Source organism: Balearica regulorum, chromosome 7 (assembly GCF_011004875.1).
Source record: "Balearica regulorum gibbericeps isolate bBalReg1 chromosome 7, bBalReg1.pri, whole genome shotgun sequence".
NCBI classification, from domain to species: Eukaryota; Metazoa; Chordata; class Aves; order Gruiformes; family Gruidae; genus Balearica; species Balearica regulorum.
In genome coordinates this window covers 4,638,674-4,663,407 of record NC_046190.1, presented here as the reverse complement: position 1 = coordinate 4,663,407, position 24,734 = coordinate 4,638,674, and the positions used below count along the sequence as shown (strand labels likewise).

General features: G+C 40.9%; 2 protein-coding genes across 5 annotated transcripts in view; both read right to left on the bottom strand.

Moving 5' to 3' along the window:
* FAM53B (family with sequence similarity 53 member B) overlaps positions 1-24,734 on the bottom strand; it is a 527,638-nt gene that overhangs the window by 64,849 nt on the left and 438,055 nt on the right. The gene's annotated exons all lie outside the window — the stretch shown is intronic.
* The window catches only part of CPXM2 (carboxypeptidase X, M14 family member 2), a 78,603-nt gene that overhangs the window by 43,225 nt on the left and 10,644 nt on the right, over positions 1-24,734 (bottom strand). The window contains exons 2-3 of the mRNA XM_075757675.1: positions 9,088-9,197; positions 1,980-2,119 (exon numbers count right to left, since the gene is read on the bottom strand). Coding sequence (XP_075613790.1) covers positions 1,980-2,119; positions 9,088-9,197 — 250 coding nt within the window. The remainder of the gene's footprint in view (positions 1-1,979; positions 2,120-9,087; positions 9,198-24,734) is intronic.

Genomic DNA, 24,734 nt, shown 5'->3' with positions numbered 1-24,734 from the left:
GTCATCACTCCCTGACAAGAAGAGCCACCTCCATGGCAGTCCCTTGTGTGCAAGCTGGAGGTAGGAAGGAGGTCACCTTCCAGGGACTATTTCTCTCCACTCCTCAGGCCCCTCCATGGGTCAGGGCTCAGTCCTACAGGACATGTTTTCCAGGGGACATTAGCCTGCCCCACAGTGCAGCTGGTCCAGCTGAAACCGTTTTTGCTCCTATGAAGCAGAAATGTGCCTGTTTCTCCACAAATCTGAGCAACAACCCAGGAGGAACCTGGATCTGCTCTCCCAGCACCAACCCTGCTCTTCCAGCAGACCCTCAGGGTTCTGCCCACCAACTCTTCTCAAGGGAAGAGGGCAAAAGCAAGATTCAAGAATTTAAAACCCAACCAACTAAAAAGACAACTGTGAATACCAACTATAAATAGAGTGTTAAGTCCTGCTGTAAACCCGCAATAGAGCTGAACTAAAAATAGCAATACGACAAGACGAAGCAGTGCAGCACGGGTGTTGATAGGAACAGCAATGTCGAGAGTATGAATACAGAAAAGAATAAGACTTTGCTACAGTAATTATCTACCTAACACAGAACAATGCGGAATAAATATAGAAACCTTATTGCCAAAAAGGCTCCTACTCCCACAGCAATGTTAAAAGAAATGAAAAAAAGAAAATTAAACTACAGAAGGAAAAAAAAAGACTCTTTCTTTTTTCTTAGATATAGTGGCATTTTTCTGAATTGCCTTTTATTATATGGCACATTCATTTTCTTAGGCGAGAGATCTGACCAGAATGGACCTAAGGCTGTGCATCTCCTGCGTACTTGGTCAAAAGGTCTAGCAGCACAAGTGGGATTATTTGCTCACATAATGCAGTGAAACTCAATGAGAAATTAAGAGACTGAACAACCACTGTAAAGATCAGGGAAAAAATAAACCATCACCTCCAGTTCCTGTATTTGACAGCTAATTGCTGTATTCCTGGTATATAATTCTTACATCCACACTGGCAGTATTACAGAGCAATCATAGAATGATAGAACGGTTTGGGTTGGAAGGGACCTCAAAGACCATCAGGTTCCAACCCCCTGTCATGGGCAGGGACATGCTCCACTAGCCCAGGTTGCCTAATCTAGGCACCTACACTCAGAAGCAGGTCAGAAATGAGTAATAACACACAAGTCTGTGCAAAACAGTTATTTCCCAGTACAACATACTCATTCTGTAACAGAAGCAGTAACCAGAAAGCTCACAAATGCTTTCAACACTGGAAGTGGGCAACACTATCAGACCAAAGTTGAGTTCCTGGGGTACAGGTGGCTGGATTGCCTCCTTAGACCAAGGCAGCAAGTCAGCTGCCTTATTCGTGGCAAGCACTCCTTCCTAAAAGCTTCTTAGCAAGTAGGCTCGAACAGCATGGAGTCTTCCTAGCATCTATAAACACAGCACAACATGCCCACTACCAAACACTGTGGTCCTGGTCAACACATCCTGTGTGGGTCTGGGTTATATTATTAATTCCTCTACAGAACAAAAGAAGTATAGCTATAAAATTTGTTTTAACTGCTCATTTTTGGAATCTCACCAATTATTTGGTGATTTCCTATATATTGGAAGATCTCAAAAATGAGTGGTTGTTCTAAACTAATATCTAAAAAGGTAGTATCTAATCAAGTTAAGTATTGTAAAACAATGAAGTTTAACACACGAAAAATTGACAAAGTGAGTATAAAGGCATATAGTGTGAGGGAATCACGTTGGTTCCTTTGCCAAATGTAGATAATGACTATAGAAGTTTGCTACCCTTAAACTTTTATTTCATGTCATATATAATCACTTTGCCTTTTACTGTTCCTCCATTAAATTACTTGATGTCACACAGAATTTCCAGTCTTTCTTTTTTTCCTTGAAGGACCAAAACACAGTAAAACATGAATTCTTTGCTCTGAAAGCTCAGAATCTCATGGAGAAAAGTAAGCATGTACTTACGACCAGAGAGAGTTTCTTCCTTGTGTGATGACTCCAGTGAATTTTGTTAGCCTTCGAGCATCAACTTCAATCCACTGATATGGGTCATTTCTTCCTGCACACCAAGCACCATCATAAAAATCATTTTCATTAACACCTGCCTGAAAAGAAGGCAAAAGTCTCTTCATAAATCAGAACCAAAAAACCTGAAGATCTTTCATGGGAAAAAGAAAAGAACACATGAAGTCATCATTCATTCCACTTACTCCTTTGGCTCCAGTTTAAGACCCTGGAGACTGTCATTCTCAATAGCCATACGGACTGATCAAAATATTTTCTTACTCGAAGCAGGGAGGGGAATTCTGCAAAGTCTCTTCAAAAACTAAGTGTTACATAGAAAATTAAGTTAGAGTTAGGGAGCACAGAGCTTCAGATCAGTCCACCTGTCTGTGCCTGTGGCCTGATAGAGCCTTTCTCCAAATTATCAGAGTTATGAAAGTCCTAAAAAGCCATCTCCAACCCGTTTAAATAACAGTTAGTGATGGAGCAATCTCCTTTCCCCTGGAAGCAGCAAAGGAGACTGTAGGACATATAGAAACAATAATACCATTTCCCATCAATTTTCAATCCCAGAATTATTAATTTTCATCACTAGGAATATTCAAGCCTTAAGCAAATTAATATTAAAGGTTAAAAATTTAGGAACGCCCAGCTGTACTCCAACTTGTGCACCAATCTATATGCCAATTTATGTTGGCAAGAACACCACAAATAGCCTTCTCAACATTTTCAAAGAAATAGTTGCAACGTATTTTGAGCAAGCTGTATTGTACAAACATCTGAAATTGCACTTAAAGAAACATAGCATCTGAAGTCTTCAGATATTTATTCTGTTACTAAAGCCCAGGAAATGTTTGACACCAAGCTGGCTACTGCCATAGAGAGCACACAAGATTTTCCATAGGATCCTCTGATGCTATATGTTTTTTTATGTTATTTCATCTGTGTTTAATGTGGATTTATCATTGCCATCCATGGAATTCCAAGAATGGATATAATTAATATTTGGGAAACATTTAATGAAGTCTTGAAAACCATGTAAGTTTATATTAAAGACAGATCTTAAAGCTCTGGTACACAGTTGTATGTTCAGTGGCCTATTTTCAGTTGGTGTGTGTATATACCAAATATATATGAAGCACTCAAGAATACAACTGTCAATTAAATATCCTGAATTAATTTTCAGCTCCCCACTGAGCAATATTAGCAGATATTACAGCCATGGCTGCGTTACAATGGTAGACATTGACTGGTCTGTCTACCTCCGTTTTTTCAGACAGTGTATACCAAAATGGGCATTGGGTATATCTGACTCAGAGAGAGGAAGCAGTTGTTAATCTCTTTTCCCAATGTGACTCTGGCGGCATCTGAAGGAAGGGCTGCAAAACAACTTAATTTATTCCAAAATTCCTAAATTTGATACCTAAAATTCTTGTTTTCTCAGGTAATCAAGTCCAAGATAGGGCCGCTTAAAAGTTGTTTTCCTGCATCTACCAAATTTACATTAAGCAACCTACTTCTGTGTATTAACTCTGATATGAAGTTGATATAAAAGTGGAAGTGCAAGATGCAGAGAAAAACTCTATTAACAACAGAAGATAAATTCCTCCAGGAAAAGTGAACAATGGGAAAACATGAGAGTATAAATACAATCACTGACCTGAGTTATAACCTTTTTCAAGAAAAGGTTTCAATGCATTTTAAAATAAGATGGAATTTGAAGTAGCCTTAGGGTTTAAAACCAATGCTTGCCAGGAAGCGTTAAGATCTGCAGAGCACCTTGAACCAGCATTGTGCTAATCCCCTTCACACTGATGAAACCCCACCAGTTTCTGCAGACCAACTACCCATATCTCTCATCGCTTCAGCTGGGATCCTCGGTCCTCACTCAGACTGAGGATATTTCCCATTGGTGTGATGCTCACCAGGGTGTAAAACTCTCCCCTACATTACAGTGAGAGGAGGGAAGCAGAGGAGAGAAAAAAAAGAGCTTATTTGCAAAATACCCCTAAATTACATACTCACGTCTCCATGGTTTCAACTGGACTTCAGTAACACTAAGCATGTGTTTAAGATGCATATCAAACATGGGGAGTCTAAAGGACATGCTTACAGATACGCACCACTTAAAATACTATGGTCTTAAGTAGGGGCAAAGAGAACATAAAAGGAAACTGTGCTGCTACTTCTTCCTGCTCTTATTTCCTGATGTCAGCTTCTCTGAAGTTAAAAGAATATTTTTACTAGGTAAACAGAAGCAGGTGTGTAAGTGTGTACATACTCTAAGTATAACTATCATTAATGAGAAGTTCTTATTAGAAATATTTCCAGAGGAAAAAATCCCAATACATTTACTTTGAAACTTCTCAAGCTTCAAGTCTGTATTTTTTCTTAAGGCACTTGAAGTTTTGAGTTTGCCCTATGGTCATTTAAAAATATTGTTCCTATAAAAACCCTTATGAACTCAATCAAATATTTAGTAGTTAAAATCATTATTAAATTTCTTCGGAAAAATTTTCATTCTTGAAAGATGAGAGCAATTATAATCAAATATTAAATCAAAGAATATAGATCAATATGCCTTTTCTCAGTAAGATGTTTACTTAAATTTAAAAATTGTATATTGAATTTATGGAGATAATGGATTTAAGTTATGACATACATAACTAAGATATACATTTTAAACACAGTATCTTCAAAAGTAGGAAGATGAAGCTAATGAAAACTGGAAGCAAGGACTAGGTCTTAAGTGAACCCTTTTTTCCTTCACTGCATTTTCAAGACTAACTCAAGAGTCTAACCCAGCTTATATTTCACTTGCAAGCAAAGGCAAAAATATTTCTCAACATGCAGTGTCTTATGAAAAAAATACATTTTGACATAGGAAAATGGACTTCTTTCTGTCACTCTCTAATAAATTATCTATAAATGTGAACGTTGAAAATTGTTATTCAAATTGAAAAAAAAAAAATCAACTGCTTATTATGTACCCAGAAGCTAAGATGAAGGGAAATCAAAAGGTTATAATTCCTTTACAAATTATATGACTTCTGATTTTAATTCATGTTTCTCTTCTGAGTTAGACATGTGCAAGACAGAATAAACACTTGCTAACATTATCACTGTTCCAAAAGCCTTATTTCATAATGAGGAGAAATATATTGCTGCCTAAACGTATTCAAACGAAGAAAGCAATTTCAGTCTTTTGCCACAAGTCAGCTAGAGCAGCAGTAAAAATATACCAAATATCAAATATCAAACCCCTTCTGCTTAAATTCTTCTCTGTTCCCAGTGGGGTGATCACAGACATTATTTTACCATAGGAAGTTTGGGAGACAAAAAAAAAAGCATTACTCATCACAGGTATTTATAGCAACCACTGCCAGTAGGCAAGAGGAGAAGAATTAAAGCATACGGGCTGAAAGCAGAACTTCAATAATTTTCTCTTTTGGTTGTGTTTTGATAACGGAGTTTTTCAAAAGGAACTAGTGAAACAAAGAACTGAAAACACAAAAAGTAATACGTCCTGCTTATTTGCATACACAAACGCATTACTGGGTAAATCTTCAATGCTGTTTGGATTCCTCCAACCAGGAAAATGAGGAAGGGGAAGAAACATAATTTGACTAATTATTTCAGGTTTTAACCACTGCTAATTATTTTACAAGTGACAAATACTAACGACTTTTATCCCTGAAGGCAGAGCGCCTCACTGAATATTATTTTATGCTATGATTTTTCCTGATGATGTTAAATTACTGCTGGTCGTGTCACTACTTCAAGTTGCAGGCTAGATCTCCAGTACAACCCAAGCAGCATTGCTCCTGCCCTCGAGAGGTCCCACCGTAATCACCACGTCCAAACAGGACTGGGAGCAAAATCAGGTCCCGCACAGTGCAAGGTCACAAGAGAAACAGATCCCAGAAGGTCTTATCCGGCCCTGCTAAGCCTGTCCTTCCTTGAACTAAAGTATATGCTACCTAATTAACTTAACACACTTCAAATAATGTAAACAGCAAAAATAACCCTCAGAAGCCTTTGAAAAACTTCATTATCCTGTGAACTCCCTGTGCATCAAGGTAGTGTCTGTTACCTGGGGTGAGCCCTAAGCTTCTCAGCTGACGAGATTGAGCAGAGAGTGAACTTTGTCTTATTTTGGGGAATAAGAATATTCTGATGGCATTGTGGTGATACCCAGACCATAAAGTTGCTCATCACCGTACATTTAGCAGAGTTCTCTGGTGAAAACTGGATGGCACATCAGCCTCTCTGAGGCTCTCTGACTTGGGCCGAGTGTTTTTCTTCCTGAACAGCATGAAAACACAGCTGCTTAAAAACCAGTGCCTTTTGCCTTTTCCCAGCATGCTGCAACACTCCCTTTTGAGCAGCAAACAGTAATCCCCAGGGACCTCATTACCCATCTGACACATCAGTCCCCTGGAGTACCTATTCTTGGTTATAAGCATATATCTTTTAAATACTACTGAAATTCAGAAGTCTTAATGCAAAGTAAAATTAAGCACTGGAAAAAAATAAAATCAATCAAGTGATATGGAAGAGATCTGCAAATTCTAAGTGGCTTTGAAAAATTTTAAAGTGCTATTAGTTTGAAGCTAATCCCAAGGGAAGCAGTATCTAAAGAAAAATAAACGCAAACCCATACTTTTAACACTGCCAGTCATAGCGGTAACCCTAAATGGTCAAGGGGTTTAAGGAATTACTGTATCTATAGTATACAGCTAAGCTTTCAGTAAAAGCTTTTGATTGGAGGATTACCAGAAATCTCTATTAGGGGTGAAGTTGTAGCAGAGAAAAAGGGCTATATTTAAACAAGAAAAAAACCCTGTGAAGTCACTGAAATCCGACTTTGTTGTAAGCCAGGTGTTGTTGGGTTATTAGTATGCAAGCCTCCCACAGCCCTGGGATCAGGTAAGCGCCTATCCCAGAAAAGAGTAAAACCAACTGTGGGATTATAAGAACAACCCATATAGAACGCGTACAGCTCAAGAACATGACAACGTTAAAGCCTGTATCAAGCTGAAGCGTGATATTGTGAAGCCTTCATTCCCAGCAAAAAAAAAACCAACAAAAAAAACCCACCATCTTTTCAATGAAGAATAAAAATAATTTGCATGGGACAGAAGGTCCTTTCACCTGAGGCTCCACACAGCACTCCAGGGAGGGGACAACAGCCCGCATGCTGTAGAGGTGGGGACCTTATTCTCACAAGAAACGCAAAAGAAACCACTGCCACAGAACGGGCAGAAGCGTTACGGCTGTAAGCGGCATGGCCCAGGCACGGCTGCTACCCAGCAGGTGAAGGTGGGGCAGGAGAAGCGTGGTCCTTGAGGTCCTGGGGGACAGGACACCAAAGAAACCCACTTGGTCTAACCCAAGCCCCCGGGCCTTTCGGCAAGGAAGAACACCTCACTTGTGCTTGCTTCCCAGCAAGAGGTTGTCCCCTCACCTCCTGCAGGAGGCTCTGGACTGAGTTGAGAGGAAACATCACTCGTAGGTAGGACTCTTGCACTTCTCTATTTATTTTAATGCAGTGTTCCTGGTGAAGACAGGACACTGGGCTAGATGAACTGCTGCTCTAAACCAGTTTATTTAAACACAAGAACTGGACTTACTTTAACACCAGTATTAACAATGAGAAACCACACCCAACAGAGAATTCAGAGGTTTGCATCACAGTCCTTGGTCTTATGCCACTATAGAAGCAAAAGTGTAATAAAATAACTAAATATTCCTACAGAACCCACCTGAATATCACCTGCACACCATTTTTGTGTTCATAAGGGGTTTTTTCCTAGCAGAGAACATGAAGTAAAGAAGCAAACTACCTTGCTCAGATCTCAAAAGGCATTAACTACGAAGGCTGCAGGTGAGACCGCACATTACACCCAGTCCTCTGTACCTGCACGCTGGCTTGGAAGGGAAGAGCCCCTTCCCACCTCCCTGCAGGCTCCTGCCACTCCAGCCAGGGTGGCTGCATAGCACAGGGAGTTACTGAGCTTTTAGACCAAAAAGTAACGCATTTAAACAAACAACAACAAGAAAAAGGTCAGTTCCCTCCCATACAGAAGCTCCCAGAGCTGTTTGTGAAGAAGCTGAAGCAAAGGGGGACAAGCTGCACCGTGGGGTTTTAAGGAAGAGCGGTCCCTGCTTCCAGCAGCTGCCCACCGTTGCGGTGCAGTGGGCACCATGTGAAATTGCACTGCTGATTAGAGCTCATCCCTCCTAGTCCCAGTCTTAGTTAATTAACTAGCAAACCCCTTCAGCTGGAGAAAAAAACATCTAATGGAGGGTCTAATAGTGAAAGGTAACTAATAAATGAAATAAAGTTTAGAGATTTTTCATTGTTGACTTGGTGATAATATCCTGTTTATGACTTTGAGTTTTAAAGGTTGTACTTTTTACACAAAAGTAACATTTTTACACCGGAAAAGACTGTAATTCAGAAAATAGCACTAAAAGTCAAAACCAGAAGCACAAGAAATGAGAAAATAGAAGTTGGTCCTGTAAAGCACCCAAGCATATCTTTAATATTAAATAAAAGAAGCTAAACCAGATTGTATGCTATCAATTTCTGAATTAAAGCATTTTTTGGTAGCATAATCATTGCCTCTGAAATGCTGCCTTAAGGCAAGCGCTTCACTTAAACCCACACTTTCAATTAACCATTGTCATTAACTACAGGCAAACAAGACAGAAAGCAACTTGCTGGGTGAGCTTCCTTCCAGGCTGATGGTTCTGGGAGCTGGGATGATTTCCTGCGGCTGGGATGGAGCAGCTCTGGGCTGCCTCCACCTTTGCTGTACTCGTAGAGGTCTGTTTGGATTTGCACCCTCAGCACACTAAGTCTGGAGTTTTTTTTCTTAACTAAGCCCCACGAATCTAAAGGTTATCCATCAACCTTATTTACTTCTATAATTCCAGTGTTTCCCCTTCATTTGAATTACATGAGCTGACAAAGTAGTCAGAACCAATAACCATCCGCTGGTTCTCTTTATACAACAGGACAACCTTAAGCCATTCTCCCACTTAGGAGAAAAATTGATGTTACCTGAATATTAAGCCTTCCTCTGTGGGCCCCAAGGCCATACCGCTTTGCTGTAGAGGCATGGAGCTGGAAGTCAGTAATTTTTAATGTCTCTAGACCAAGTGGAGGGCAATCTACAAAACAAAAGATTGATTAAAATTTAATTAAAAAAAAAAAAAACAACACCCAACACAAAACAAACAAGTACTCAAAGCCTCTGGGTTTCACTTGTGCCAAACTGGCTGGGGTCCTTAGCTGGGATAAATGAGCCCAGCACCACTGAGGTCAATGAGAAATGGCAGCTCTCATAAAATCAATGAAGCAATGCTGATTTACACCAGCTGAGGATCTGGCTTTTTGAGGGTCTCAGATAGTTGTTACTGCTTGCCATATGCTTCATTTTCTTTCATGGATTTGCACAGTATTTCCTGTCAAGTGCTTTTCAGTACAAAATGCCAGTAAAATGTCCTTTTATTTTTCTCTCTTTTTGGCATTTTTCTTTTTTCATCTCATTTTGTTGTTGGTTTTTTTTTTTCCCCCTGTACTTATTCCAAGCTACTGTACAAAGTTATGTTTCTAATTAAAATCTGTTCTGGAAACTTCAATCACGGTCCCTCACATTGCACAATAGCATCTGTTACAGAGGTCTGGGAGGCTGGACAGCCCAGCTCTGCAGAGGTAATGACTAAGCACAAAGAGGACAATTTTGAAACAAGGGTCCATCTCTCTAAGCTCCAAATTGTGCAAAGCTTTGAAGAAAGAAGAAGATGCCATCACTTTAGCAGCTAGCCAGCAATCCAGCAAACTTGAGCCTGGAGTTCTAGCTTTGGAAGGTAAGACGTTGGAAAGAGCCAACTTCATGATTATCAGAAAAAAATATTCTGCTCTAAAATGACCCCAGCTACTGCAGTATTTAAGTCCCTCACAATGCTTAGCATATTTATCCTCAAAACACGATGGTGAGGCGGGGTAGACCCACTCTCAGAGTTTCACAGGAGGTGAACAAAAGCACAGAGAGACACTTTGGGAGCACTTACATTGTACAACAGAGCACAGTTTAGACACCCTGAAGTCAGCGGCAGCTGGAATTGGCAAGTCTGCGTGGGGCAGAGGTGGAAAGCAGTGACGCACTTGTAATTTAGATCAGGTACTTGTTAGGCTAGGTTTTGTACTGCCGTGGCCGTATTGCATTCTGGTTTTGGATAGAGGACGGATTTTTTTTTCTGCTGTCGAGTGTGGGAGGTTTGCCGTAACTTGCACAGCGGGCTGGGACAGAGACAGGAGCCGAGCACCAGTTGTGAAGCCCAGACCACATTTCCACTCCCCAGGCCACCCCTGCCATCCCCAAACCATCCCGCCTCACCGCCTGCCTGGGGCCGCGGTCTTCCCTGTGCCACGGTTGCTGGAGAACTGTCAGTGAGCTCACGCCCCTGCACCATACCTGTATCCCTCTTATACATACATATTTCATCACTCACTGAAATGGCACGAGGGTACGTACCTGAGAATCTCATCCTGGACCTGTCTAACTTTCACACGTAGTTTTGCATTGCCATGACAAAGCGTATGAGATTTCCTATGCTCCTGCTTAGTTCAAAACAACCTAAAATCCCTCAGGAAAAATGTTACGTGCTGTCAATTCACACTATGGATGTATTTCTATCCTCAGGAAAGTTTTTACACAAATGCAGGGCCAAATGTCTCCATCAGAGGCACTGCGGACAAATGCTAAGTATTAATGTATTTTCTAAAGTACCATCAGTGATCTTAGTCTTACACAAGAGACAAAATGTAGACAGTTCCTCATTTCGAAGAGCTTTCAATCTAATTATCCAAAACAGAGAAGAGACAGGATGTATAAGGAAAGCTAGAGGAAGGAGTAGCTCAGAGGATTTTTGTTTCATTGGCTGATTGTTTTAATCATATTTCCTTATAGAGTGTTTCATCTTTCATCATACTCTGACTGGAAGAAGTCTTGGGCTCTGACAGATCTCTACTGGGAGTAAATGATATAGCTGGGACCTGCCTTTCTTTAACAAGTTGAGTCCTCCAGCCAGCTCTGGAAATCAATCTCATGGTGCAATCCTGCAAACTCTTTTGCACTGTGGTATATTTTGCTCTGTGAACAGTCTCACTGTCGGTATTTTGCTCTCACTGGTCCCAGGCACTCAAAAGCCCTCCAGAAGTACCCGTGAAAATAAAAGCAAGCTGCTTTTACAGGCTCTGTTCATAAAATATCATTGAATTCGATGTTTATACCGTACCTAACAAGGCTAAGGGGCGATCTACAGGTACTGTTAGGAGTTACTAAGAGAGTAGAATGTTTCTGCACAGTGAACAGCCAGCTCCATCCGCAACGGGTCCAGTGAAGCTCGGTCTCTTCCAGGTTGCGTTTCACAGCCCGTTCCCCGCTACCGACCGGCAGCAAGGGCTCACGGAGCTGCTCCGCACCGTTGCTCTCTTCTGTACCTGCTTTCATGAAACCTGTGGGAAAGGCACCCTTTTCGAGCCTGGCAGCTGCCCCTCAGACCTGGCTGAAGTTACCTGGAGCGGCATACGCCTGCCAGTGTATGCACAAAAAGTGGGTTTGGTTTTATTCAGACTGAAACGTTACTAATTTACGATAAAACTGCAATATTCTTGGGGTGCCTGTGGATTTCAGGGAGGGTTTCTTAAACCGCAGGATGGGTATTTACAGGCTGAAAAAATTGCCTGTGTGTATTTGTGTGTATTATCTCTGTTTCTAGAGAAACTGAAGCCTAATAATAGACTCAAAAATGTTCATATGGATCTCAGTTAAACATGCCTGACTGCTCATTATTTTTCAAGGATGAATTTTTTGTATTGTCTGTGAATGGATCAGATTAAGAGGCCAATATTATGAAATGCTCAATTCAATGTAAGTTTTCAATGAAATCAAAATTAGACTCTAAGAGCAGGCAGGAGCTATCTACTAATATGCAACATAGATATCTTTGATGAAAACTGTCCAGTACGTTGTTAACAATACGCTGTCCCTTCTCAATGTTCTCAAGCCTTACAATATTTCAGGCGAAATCATTAGGATCTTTACCACCGATTCAATAGCATCCAGGAATTTATTTTTTTACCGTTATTTATGTAAATCAGTAGGAGTACACCTAACTTGCTTTCTCTGGAAGTGACCTAAACTTTAAGCTGTCACTTCACTAACTTACCAAATCATGTAAAGATTTTTTTTTTTTTTTTTAACTTGGTGAGAAAAATCAAGTATTTTGCTCCAACACTTGACTGAAAATTAATGAAAAAAGTTGCTTTTGCAGTTGGCCGCTCTTTCTTCAGCGGCCATCCCAAAGCGGGAACAGAGCAGCAGGATTCTCCATAAAAGACCATTGACCTTTCGATGTTTCCGTCTGTGCAGCTCTGCACCAGGATGATATTCTTGGAGTCACTAAGTCTATTGTTTGCAGTAGCTTTGATGTATGGAATTTGTGCTGTTTTCCACAAGAGAAGACCTTTGATTTTGCTTTGAAATGAAATTACGTCTTCTATTTATAGCTATAATATTTGACAATTAACACTTTAGGAATATTAATTTTTTCCACATGCATATGAATTCCAGTGTGAATAAAGGGATGAAAAGAGGAGCATATTAGACCAAAACATCAATCTGTAGTGTTTAGAGGTGGTGGTGGCAAATTTTTCAGTATGGCCGCATCTGATTAACTCCAGGTTACTCATTATGATACATAACAATCCACCTAAGGTTGCCATTTCACTACCCAAAAAAAAAAAAAAAAAAAATCCTGAGTCATACTGAGAATTTAATTTCAGAGAAATTATTTTGTTGGTGTGTGTCAGGACAACTTATTTTTGAAAAACATACAGGAAAAGAAACTGATTTATGGCATTCATAAAGACTGTCCTTTTTAAAGTATTGCTTTAATATATTTTATTTAACTTTAAGAAATCTTCCATTTAACAATGAAAATTGCCATACAATCAATAAGACTGTTTTAAAAATTGTGTATTCTCCACGCTAGTTTGAAAAACACTAGCAGAAGCTACAGAAATTGGGTAGCATGAATAATCAGAGCAGTTCATATCTTATAGATTCAACTGGAAATAACCTAGTTATTTGGTCATTTCTTTAACCGGTTGAAAAACTAATCATTATAAAATACAGGAAATTCAACTATGACTTTGAAAGAAATTTAAATCCACATACTATGTACATAATGACTTACTAACAAAAAGCAGAGTATTTACGTTTTAGAGCGACTGAAAAGCAAGCATTAAGCTTGCAGGTGTAGGGAAGAGCCTGAGTTACGGACTTTTCTCTCTTCCTGGCCCATACCCAACCATGATTTTGTCTGTGATTTGCAACCATGAATAGGTATTCACTTCAGAAACAAGACATTCATAAAATGTCTGGATCTAATTAATCAATTCCAAAACCTAAAAAGAGATGGGGCTTGGATTCTGCCTTGATAACATTTGTATCTTTGTTCTTGTGAGGTTTCCGTTTTGAAATGCCTTTCCTGCTAGCTCTGTCAAATGGCTATATCTCATCATTTTCAATCATGCTTCTGCTAGCCAGACAGATGATCGTATCCCAGCTAAGGCATTTCTGACACCGACACTGTTAGCAGTAGCCTGTCCCTTGACATCAGGAGGGGGAAACACTTGAGAATTACTTCAGTCACCACCTCAGCTCTGGAAATCTCCACCTACCAGATGTAATTTAGGGCTTGCCTACACCAAGAGCACTACCTGAAGGAGCTACTGAGCTCCCTTCTGAAGCCCACATCAGCTCAGCTTGCAATCAGCATGGCTCTGTGCAAGGATTTAGCCCGGGTTTGACAGCAGTCTCAGCCTCATGGTGGCTGTGCCCTACCGACGCAGCATCTTCCGCTGAAACTCTGGTCAAAGAAAATACCTTCTGCAGAGCCAGCTTGGTCGTCTTTCCACCTGCAGTGCTATTATAGCTGCTGGGCTGCAACGTGAGCTGTTGTGTATGATAATACATTTTTAGAAACATATTAATTCCATAAGTAGAAGATGTTTATTGCCTAAATTATTCATTTATTTTATTTTCTTCTGCTCTAAATAAAGATTGTCAGATAAGCACAGATTGTCTTTATAGCTCTTGTATCTAATAAGGATGCATTTAGGATATCATTCTGTACTGTTCTTTCAGAGGCACAGCAGGCAAATTATTGTTTTATTTAAAGGTTATTTACCATCAATTTAGGAATATGTTCAGTTTTTCAAATGGAAGGAAAAAAAGAACCATCGTGTTTCCTCTTCACTTATATTTTTAAGACCCACACCTATAATCCTTTTCAATTCCTGCAAGCCTGTTCGTGTCTAACTCCTCACGCACAGTGATACTCGGATCCAGAAATGGAGAAATATCAGCCTGGTGCAGTCTGACAGTCTTCTTGACATTTGGAGGCAGAATGTACTCTGACTATTTATTTTTTATGATTCTAAATGTGTTTTAGCTCCAGGAGCTTTGTCATTTTTGAATACATAAGAATCCCCTTGCACTTCAAAACGTTTGTTTGGGGAGAAAGGATGTTACACTACAGAGATACAGCAGTTCAGAGCAGACAAGGGGAGGTCAAGGCAGTGCTGACAGAATTTTCGCTATGCAAAGAATGGGTTTAGTGCCAGGATTTTTTGTTGTTGCTGTTGGTATCTGTAGCTTTGCATTTGGGACTTGAGCTTGCAACACAACTCCCAGTGACTCAAATAGAAGCTGGATCAGGTTTTCACTATGACAAACACAAAGACCTCATCACCCTTCCAGTGTAACTAACTGATTTCTTTTCCGTGAAAACATACACTGCTAGTATGATTTTCAGTAATGCAGCACATCCCAAGTTATCACTGCATCCAGCTGCAACAAAGGACACTGAAGTATCTTTAAACATTATGCTGGTCAGTTTAGAGGGTCAAAAATACATGTGGCACGTCTTGGCCCTAGAGTGGCCAGAGTTTGCCCAAGCCAGGGGACAACAGTGACCAGCGGGTCCCTACAGCAACGGAGATGATCTGTCATTGCTGGGAAGGTCATTGCAGGCATGGTGCCAGCGTGATGTGCTTTAGTATGCTGGTTCTATTTCTAGTAACAACCTATTGCTGGAATCAATACCTGTTTCTTCCTTCTGCAAACCCCCTTCCCTAGCAGACTTGGCTACAGACTCGTCCCTTCTCTGGAGACCTCCATCTCTGGGGACTCAACGCATATTTTGCCAACGCGGTGTGGTCAGGTATCTCATGGTAAAATCCCATGTCATAAGACAGATTTAGTTTTAGGTTTTCATTCCCTGTTTCTTTTTCTGGGTCATCCCAGGGTACATGCAAAATTTATGCCTTGTTTAAGTAAAACACTTAAACATACAGTTAACGAAGAAGAAACAGATCTGTGAAGCTACTGATATAGGTAAGTTAAGCACACAATTAAGTATATATTTTGGGGGATGAAGACTTTAATCCTTATTATACTATTCTTAGATCTTTATGCTCTTGGACAATAATTCTTAAATTTTGCCCTGATAGCTAACTTTAGAACTTTTCCCATGAAAAGCGTGGTTGATAATTCATCTTCCAACAGCAGAAACTTTTAATGGAAACTCTGGCAGTCTAATTCCTGTGTCTCAAGTAATACTTAGGTCACAGGTATGCAAAGTATTTTAATACTGCAATGCACCTGAAAGGCGAAATAACAGTAAAAGCACATTTCTGCTGACCTGCTACTTGCTGAAAATCTCTTTTGATTGCTTTTCTGTGATGGACAGCCTTTGTGGCGGCTGAATTAAACAGAACAAGGTTCTCCATTTTCTAAATAATTTCTTATGTTTACACTCTCAGGACATTTGAGGGGGGGGGACAGGGTCTAGCTAAATTTTGCTGTTTTGATGATGTGATTGTGGAAGTGTGAAATTTCCGCAGATGTTCATGAGTCACACTCTATACTTGGTACGGCCCAGCTTTTCCCTGGAAACAAGTCCATGCATTTCAGTCTGAGCAGTTTTCTGCCTTTGTTCACGTACAAAGTGTTGCTAGCAATAGATGCTAGTTTCTTTTCTGGCCTGAATTCAGGCCACCAGCCCCCATGCACCCCAGATTAATTGAAGCAGTACAGGCAGATGAAGGTTCTTCGAGCACATACAGTTTGCTTTTATTTGCTTTTTCTTGTAAATCCATTCCCAAGGCACTAAAAGAACAAAGCAAGCAATGTGCACTTACAACAAATCCCCTATATAGAAGTTAAAATACTGAATTTTAGTCCCAGATCAAAGATCAAATAAAGAATTAAATAGATGCCAAAATTTTCTATCCTAAGACAACATTAATTGTTCTCTACTGTTGCATCAAAGCTGTACATTTTTCTAGGACAAGCAGCAAGTACTGCATGGGGGTTTAAGACATCGGGGACTTCCCTCAGAAGGAAAGGGCAATATTTATCACAGCACTGCAACATACACTTCTCTTTATGGTTGCTATTGAAAATTAAAAAAACCAAAACCACAAACACTTTTGGTTAAAACCCACAAAACCCATCTCTGTTAGAGGTCTGACCCAAAGCCGCCTTAAATCAGAAGGAACATTTTCATGGGCTCTAGGAGAGGGCGAAGCCTGAATGAGGCTCCCACAAACGCTACCCATCTGAGATCTCAGAGCTGCTTTTGATCATCAAATGTGCCTCCTCTTTGCAACAATCTTCTCCAGGGGCTGCCTCTGGGCCAGGGAGTTGTGTTTCGACAGCCTCTTAGCTTGTGGGGAGTGGAGGTACCTTTTAATCCTAGCTTGCTTGCTAGGCACCGCTTTGTCTTCCAGGTAAACTCACTTCTTTCCCTGCTAGGAGTCTTGCCAGAAGATTTGCTGGTGCTACATGTGCTTCAAAAACTAAACCAGCTCTTTAGGAAGGGAGGTAGTTACCAAGAAGTTGCAAATATCTTCTGCCGGATGGTACAAGGCAAGGCAGTCCTGGGGAGGGAATGTGTGGATTTAAAGCCTGTGTCTGCTGGAGTAGACAAGAACGAAAGCCCTGAGACAGTTTAAAGGTCCTCACCATAGCTGATACCAGTTACACAAAGAGCCCTCCCATGGTGCAAAGACACAGAACACCTCCACGCTTTCTTTACGCCTCCTAAACACTGCACTGGCTGGCAGGACTGGGCGCAACGGTTACTTGAGAAGTTGCACGGTACAGACTCTACGCAAGGGTAAAAGTGTCTCTTCTCCTGCTTCCAAGATTGAGAGAAAATTCAACAATTAAAGGCACATAAAGAATAAATTAATAATTATCTTGATCCTTTACGTCAAGTCTGACTTGAAACCAAACATTTCTGAGATTCAGAAAGTACCTTTTTTTTTTTTTTTCCTTTCATTGCTTTTCACATTTTTGCTCCCTCACAAACCCAGATTGTGGTTGGTTCTAGATGCAACAAACAGCACATTTAGCAGGAAGACCTTTTGCTATTCCTGGCACAGCTGGAAGTAGGAATTTCCAGAAATCTTGCTCTCTGGGAGTTTTCTGGCCAAGCTTTCAGACTCAAGAGACTCATCTAAACTCCAGATACCGTACACGTTCCCTGAGCTGCCTACTGCTGCCATTGCACAGCCTGCCTAGGACATAGCGTGATTTATGACATGGAAAATACAGGAACCCAACCCCCCATGAACAAGTCAGCATGCTTGGGCACAAGAAGGCTAGCAATTGGACTTGATGATCTTAAAGGTCTTTTCCAACCTAAATGATTCTATGATTCTAAGCAGTTCACATTTTTCCTCCTGGCTCTGCTTCTTGCTGCCTGTGGTCCTTCTGCTCAAGGGGGAAGAAGCAACCATACCCATAGGTGCCCATGGGAGGGGGGGTTGGATCTAGATGATCTTTGAGGTCCCTTCCAACTCAAACCATTCTATGATTCTATGCCTGCAGGCAGCAGCCTCCTCCATGTAGAGAGGTGGGTAGGTATGGAGACACTGTCCATATCTCTTCCATGTGTCAAACTGGTTTCATCTCTCTTCGCCCACGTCTTCTTAGGAGAAAAGAAAGGCAGAGGAAAGGGGGATGTTGGCAGGCACCCCAGAGTTTCTGCCTTGCTGCCATGGGACCACCACCTTGCTGACCTGACGTAGGAAAGGACAAGGGTAGTAATCATATTGCAAACCTGGTCATGGTGTCCAGGCCATCAACGAAAGAAATGATGAGAAGACAAGCTGCATTCAGTGTGGACCATCGACATACAGAGGCATTAAGCATCGCTGCAGGCATAGCCCCAGGAAAGGTAATACAAGGTACCCCCTCATTTGTATCCAAACCTGACAAGACCTCCACTTTCTCTACAAAGCAATATGTATATTTAGTTGCTCTGAAAAAGACATATTATTCCCTTTAATGGCCAAAAAACCCCCCAGCCTGTAAAATATGTCAATTCTTAACTTTTTATTATTAACTTTGACTAAGGCTGACTTCTGTGCTATTAATTTTAAAATGTTTCCTCTGATGTTTTTCTGAAGCACAGGATGAAGGCTTTCTGTAATTCCAGCTAAAGCCACAAAACTGAGTACAGCCATCAAAAATGAGAACCATTCTTTTTTTTTCCAGAGCCAAACAAATAGATTTAGCCAAACAATGGAAAAAAACCACTGAGACAGACTTCTCGCACAATGGCTGGGCATAGGACAAAAATTACCATTAAAAACACATATCTGTCCAACATCTTGATGCCAGAAATATCAAATCACTGAGGTATATTGCAAGATCAAATATTCTACAACAAGAACATTAATCATAGCCATTAAACATTGAAACTTGGAATACCACTAACAAGTACAAAATCAAGATGGAAAATGGCTACTATCTTAAGATACAGTCCTGGTTCAATAAATGAGACACCTTGAAATTGCTAAAGTTTAACCACTTTAACAATTCCATTTGAGTGTATTTAACCAAAAATAGTACAACTGCATAAAAACAGTTGTATGAGTATAAAATTGGATTATGGTGCAAGTATTTTCCTCCCCCTCTATGAAAGCTGTACTAGCAACTTTAATCAGAAGTAAATATATCCATAGGAAGGTATAGCATGCTCACCATGTAGTTGTACAGAGTGTCAGCATAGTCAGGAACTTCCTTAAACAGAAATAACCTGCAAAATATCCATAACTTCAGGCCTTGGAAATATACATCTACCAAGAATTCTGCCAGCTTTAAGGATTTTGCAGCAGAGCCACACTTTAGGAGCAAAACAGGGATTCCAGGTGGCAAAAGGGAAGCATCCCAGCGGGAGGACGGAGGAAAGGGGCTGTATATGCTCCATCATAAGGATGAGAATTGCACACCTGGGGCTATAGTAGATCCAGTGGTGAAATACACATGAACAGCTTCAGCAGTTCTCTAAAATCACCTAATTTCACTGAAATAGATGACAGTACTGTGATATCACCCAGTTTTCACCTTGTCGCTCTCCCTAGCACACACGTGAAGCCCACACACATAGAGCAGGAAAAACTGGAGGGATTGTAAAGGAGACCTCATTAGTAGTGACGAGCCATTAAATTTTATCACCGCTCCTGTAGTTACTTCCACTCCCAAGTACTAAATTTACACTTCAGAAAGATTGAAATCAGCCACTTCCTGGCCAGTACTAAACGTTATTCAACTTTTAATCAGGTTAAGCTCTAGCATACACCAAACTATATTTCTTTTACTTTTCTAAAAGGCAGGAAACATGCTGAAAGTGACACTGAAACAGATGCACTAGCTTCCTTTGATGAAGCAGTCCAAAGCCTAACACAAGTAAATCAGGGATGAAGATAGAAGCACTTTGCTGTTCAGTTTTGGGTTTCACAGTAGGCTGTTTTCTACCGGTTTAGCTTTCTGACTTAGCTCTTGATGGGAGCCAGCGAACCTCAGAGCCAGCATGGGGAAGTAGTATGAGCTATGCCTTCAGGCAGCACACAGTCATTAGTCATCTTAGCTGTGAGTTGAAATGTCATCTTTCATTTTTTCGTGATTAAAACTAAAAATACGCATTTACCAACAGAATGTAGAATAGTAGCCTGTGTCTGCAGTCAGACCTAGGTGAATAGTTTAGGATCACCTTTCTGAGAGTCATTCCTTGCCTGCTGGTTTGTGGACAACTAATCTTTGCCAATTTTAAATCTTTCCAAAGAATATGCTGCTAATCAAAAGTGACATTGAAATTTGCCTTCTCTGCATGTAGACAAACTCACAGTTGCAAACACACCTCCGTGCGCAAGCAAGACGACCCTCAAAGGCAGGCTGCCCACTTCAGCAGAGATTGCCAAGCCAACCATCATACCCCAGCACCCAACTGTGCTTATACCACTTGCAATTAATATCCCTCCTCCTCTAGCAGCAGTAACCGTGCTGCCCACCACCTGGAAGCATCACTGAGGGGGTGGGAACGACTGCCCAAGCCTCAGAGTTTATTTGTGAGTCGCCACCCTGCACAGTTGCTGCCTAACCCTCCTCCAGGTTGCACATCTGGGCTAAATACTTGACCTATATAGAAAGCCTGTGACAGGAAATACCTAAAATCAATCCAACTTGGTTTTAAAACCTTTTATAAAGTGTAAGTCTCAGTTTTATGGAGACCTGGTGTGTCTGCTCTAGCAGTGAGTTTTGCTATTTCTACATTTTTTTCTAAAATCACATCTGTTGTTATTATTTCATATGAAATAATAAGAGGAATGAATAAAAACAAACACTTCTCATAAAGCATAGAAGTCACTGTAGTGCCTGGAGCTATTGCTCAGACAATGATTTCAGAAGAAAGTTGTGTGGTTACAATTAACCTGAACTCAAACTTTGTGCTCCTTACCAACCCTCAAAAAGGAATCAGTTTGTATTTTTTAGAGCAAAGTTAAAGGAAAAATAAGTTTAGTTGGCTTGTTTGCTTTTCACTTAATTGTTCCTTTTAAAGGACTTTTCTTTTAATTGCATGGTTGATTCAAGCTCAGCTCTAAGACAGTACTAAAAAGTCAGAAGTGGGTAATACATTTAAAGTCCCAAACAGTGGAAAATGGTTTTAGTGAAGGGATAAAAAATTGGCCAAGTGAACATAGAAAATAACCAGAGATTCTTTGGATATACCCAGAAGTCCTGAAAATCAAAAGATTTAGCAACTTATATAACAGAGCTTTCCTCTTTCCTTTAAAACACCCTATGTCCAAGCTGTTGCACCCTCGAGAAGCACCCTGAAAGCAGAATATTGAAGAGTTCAAAGCAAAAAAAGAAGTAAACCTTCAAGAAACAATTAAATCTCAAAGATTTGAGAAAATAGAAACCAGGCCTGGATTGAAATGTGACTAGCCCCATTTAAAAAAAAAAAAAAAAAAGAAAGAAAAAAAAAGGAGAAGCACAAAAAAGCAGAGGAATGGGATAGCTGGGGTGCAAGGAGGGGTGCAGGAGGGATGCTTCCCCTGGGAACCGGTCTACGACTGGCATTTGGGCTCACTGCGGGGACACAAACCCCAGCACATCACGGGAATCCCACTGGAAAATGCACCACTGATGAAGAAATCTAAGGACAGAGCTCAGCTTGCACAGGCAATTAATTATTCCCTAAAGTAATTTCTGAAAAAGGCATGATTTTTAAGGAGCTCAGAAAACACAGATGTACTCTGCAGTCAGGCTCTCCCTTTCCCACTTTTTACCAGCTGTGCTCCCATGAGCTTTTGTTTTTTTCCCAAAGGATTTCCGCTTCCAGATGACATTTTAGCTTTCAGATGTCAAAATGGCAATGGCACATAACATAGTCCGTCCATTTTACTTCCCCCTCTCTACCAGCCCTGAAGCTAGTCGTGCAAAAGACAATTGAGGGAACTAAAAATAAAAATTTTAAAAAATGCCCCATGCCCAAGCAAGCACCAGGATTCTGTGCTTTTAAAAGCTTGGTTAATAACTTTTAAAATTTGAGCACTCATCATTTTTGCAAGTCTCTGAGCTTCCTGCCTGTAGAAAGAGAAACATTAAAAATACCGTGAGAAAGACATGGCTCTTGATATATGTGAGCTGACCGGAGGGAAGAACCGGAGGTTCAGCAGGGAAACTTATGAAGCTCCAGCTCCATGCTGCACGGTGAAGGAGCCGAAACAGTTCAAGCAAGGTTCAGACAAATATCTCAAAGGGTGGGCACCTCTCCAACTCAAATGACCGAGCGTTCAGAGGTCCTTCCTCCTTATTCCAGCTTCCTGCAACCTTGCAGCTCTATGCAGCCCGCAAAAGATTCCCAAAATTCATTCTGTCTAAACATCTTTTCTGCTTTGTTTAACAATTCAGTCCTGGTCCAGCAAAGGCTCATAATCGCAGGCTAAACGTTTAGCACATAGGAGGTTTCACCGATTCAAAGCTAAGTGTGACAGAAGCTTCAAATCCATGAAATGTGAGTTATTAGTGAGTTTAAAATTGCATGCACGCACGTCTGCTTGCTCAGGGCTGAAAGCCCGAAGATCCAAACTGAAGGCAACGAGGACTACTCAGGACAGCATTCAAATAAACCCTAATTTATACGACTTGCCCGGTGAGGTCTGACATCCTTCCCCTGGCGAATACTGTCGTGCTGGCGACAGCTGTGTTGGCACCAGCAGAGCCCGTGTCTCCGCCGCGAAACATGACTGTGCTAATGTGAAAAGTGCAGGCCGTGATTTGGGACTTATCAGAAACTCAACTGCTGCCTTGGAGAGCCCATCCTCCTCCTCACCCACAGGAGCTGGCAGCATTTGGTAAGCATAGGTGTTCTGCACTTGAAAAGCCGTGGAATAGAGAAAGCTTCTTCAAGGCAAACTTCCCCGACCATAAACCCCCCCAATTTTTCCACTTGCTAATTGGGAGGAAAAAATTCTGATCCAGGATTAATGAACAGAAATATGGAGCAGTTTTGCAAAGGAATATTTCTGTGCTATTTCCTCTCCACTTTTTCAAAGAGATCTGTGGCATTTTAGCTGCATAACACCATACTAGCATTTTTTTAATCATATTTTGAAAAGCTTCCTGTTCTATTCTTCTTGCAAGAGTATAGGGGCTCTCTCTCAGTCAGTCAGTGTGATTGCCGCTCGACTAGCATCCAAACATCAAAAATCCCCAAGTATGTATTTGCTGTTTGCACATCAGCAGTATCAAACAATTCAGATGTGTCTGCAATATTTTCTACTCCACATGTTACACATGTTACTAGCCTTCATCATGGCATGGATTATTTAGAAAGTAGACTTACAAGACTTTTTCCTCCCCTTTTCATTTAATAGTTTAAAATAACACTGAATGCCTTCAGCTGCTGGTTGAGAGCTCTGCTCTTTGTTCATTATGGACTTGAACTATTGCTTGCAGACAGACATCACCTTTTTTTTTTTTTTTTTTTTGTAGAAGACTTTTCGGATCCTAAGCAACAAACAGTAGCTTTGCAGAAAAATTGGATCAAGAGTATATTAGCCCTCATATTTTCTTCTGTTTTTAAATAAAGAATTCAGTCATTCACGCAAAGAACAGATGCTATACCTTGTGATTTCAGTGACCAGATACCTCAAAACTAATTTCTCATAGGCTGCAAGTTTGGCAACAGAGGAATTTATCCATTTTTTCTCTGATCCTCGTGCATTCCAGCCATCTCTGGGCTTCTGCAGTACCTGGGCTCACTTTGTCAGCATTTTCAAAGTCTTTTGAAGAAGACTCATAGCTTTCTGCCTCTTTTTATGATCCCAAATCATCTGTTCCACTACAAGTTGAAAACAAGACTTTTGGGGAACCCTCTTTGTCACTTACATGTGTCTAATGAAATACCTGATGCAAAGGAACTGGACCAGATATGAGACACTCATCTGAGGAGCCTGCAAGAGTTTTGGACTGCAGTCTTCTGCTGGGATCCAGAAGCATCCAGAGGAGCCTGAGGAAAAAAAATATCTGCCAAAAAAGCTGTAAGCAACTTTTCTTTTTGTCTTAGCTTGGTTTGTGCTGGACCATGGCTACAACTGGCCCTGGATACTCCTTCTCTCCTCTCCTCTGCTCTCCTCTCCTCTCCTCTCCTCTCCTCTCCTCTCCTCTCCTCTCCTCTCCTCTCCTCATCCCTCTGTTCACCAGCGGTGTAAGAGCTATTGCCTCACCTTGGGGGAAGCCTCCTGCTCCAGTGGCATGCAATGAAGACTGGGGCATGTCCCCATGCTGTTGGGTCACCTCCATCCTGGAGCAGATCCGAGTCCAGATTTACGATGGGAAATTCCAGCCTTCCCTCCAGCCATGTATATACCCCATATTTAACCCAGACATACTTTTGGCAGAGTTCTCGACGCAATTTTTGCTTGGAATTTAAAGCGTGTAAAGAGAGTGTCGTTTCAGTACTCTGTGGGATAACACTGGGTCTATCCTTTGGGGTAGGGTATCTGTCATCCAGCTTGTGATGGCAAATACCATTTTAACTGTTTCTGAAATGTTTTCTGTAACTTCTCAGTACATAAGCAATTAAGGGGAAAAAGAGAAATACGAAGTTGTCAAAAGCTGAAGCTCTACTTTTAGAAAATCACATATGAAAGGTTCTTGGGCTGAAGTGGAAATTTCTGCTCTAAGCCAACGACAAATCTTTGGGGCGGCTGAAATCTGGTCCTGTGTTCAGACATCCTCTGCCATGCGTATGGGGCAAACTCATTACATTATTGAA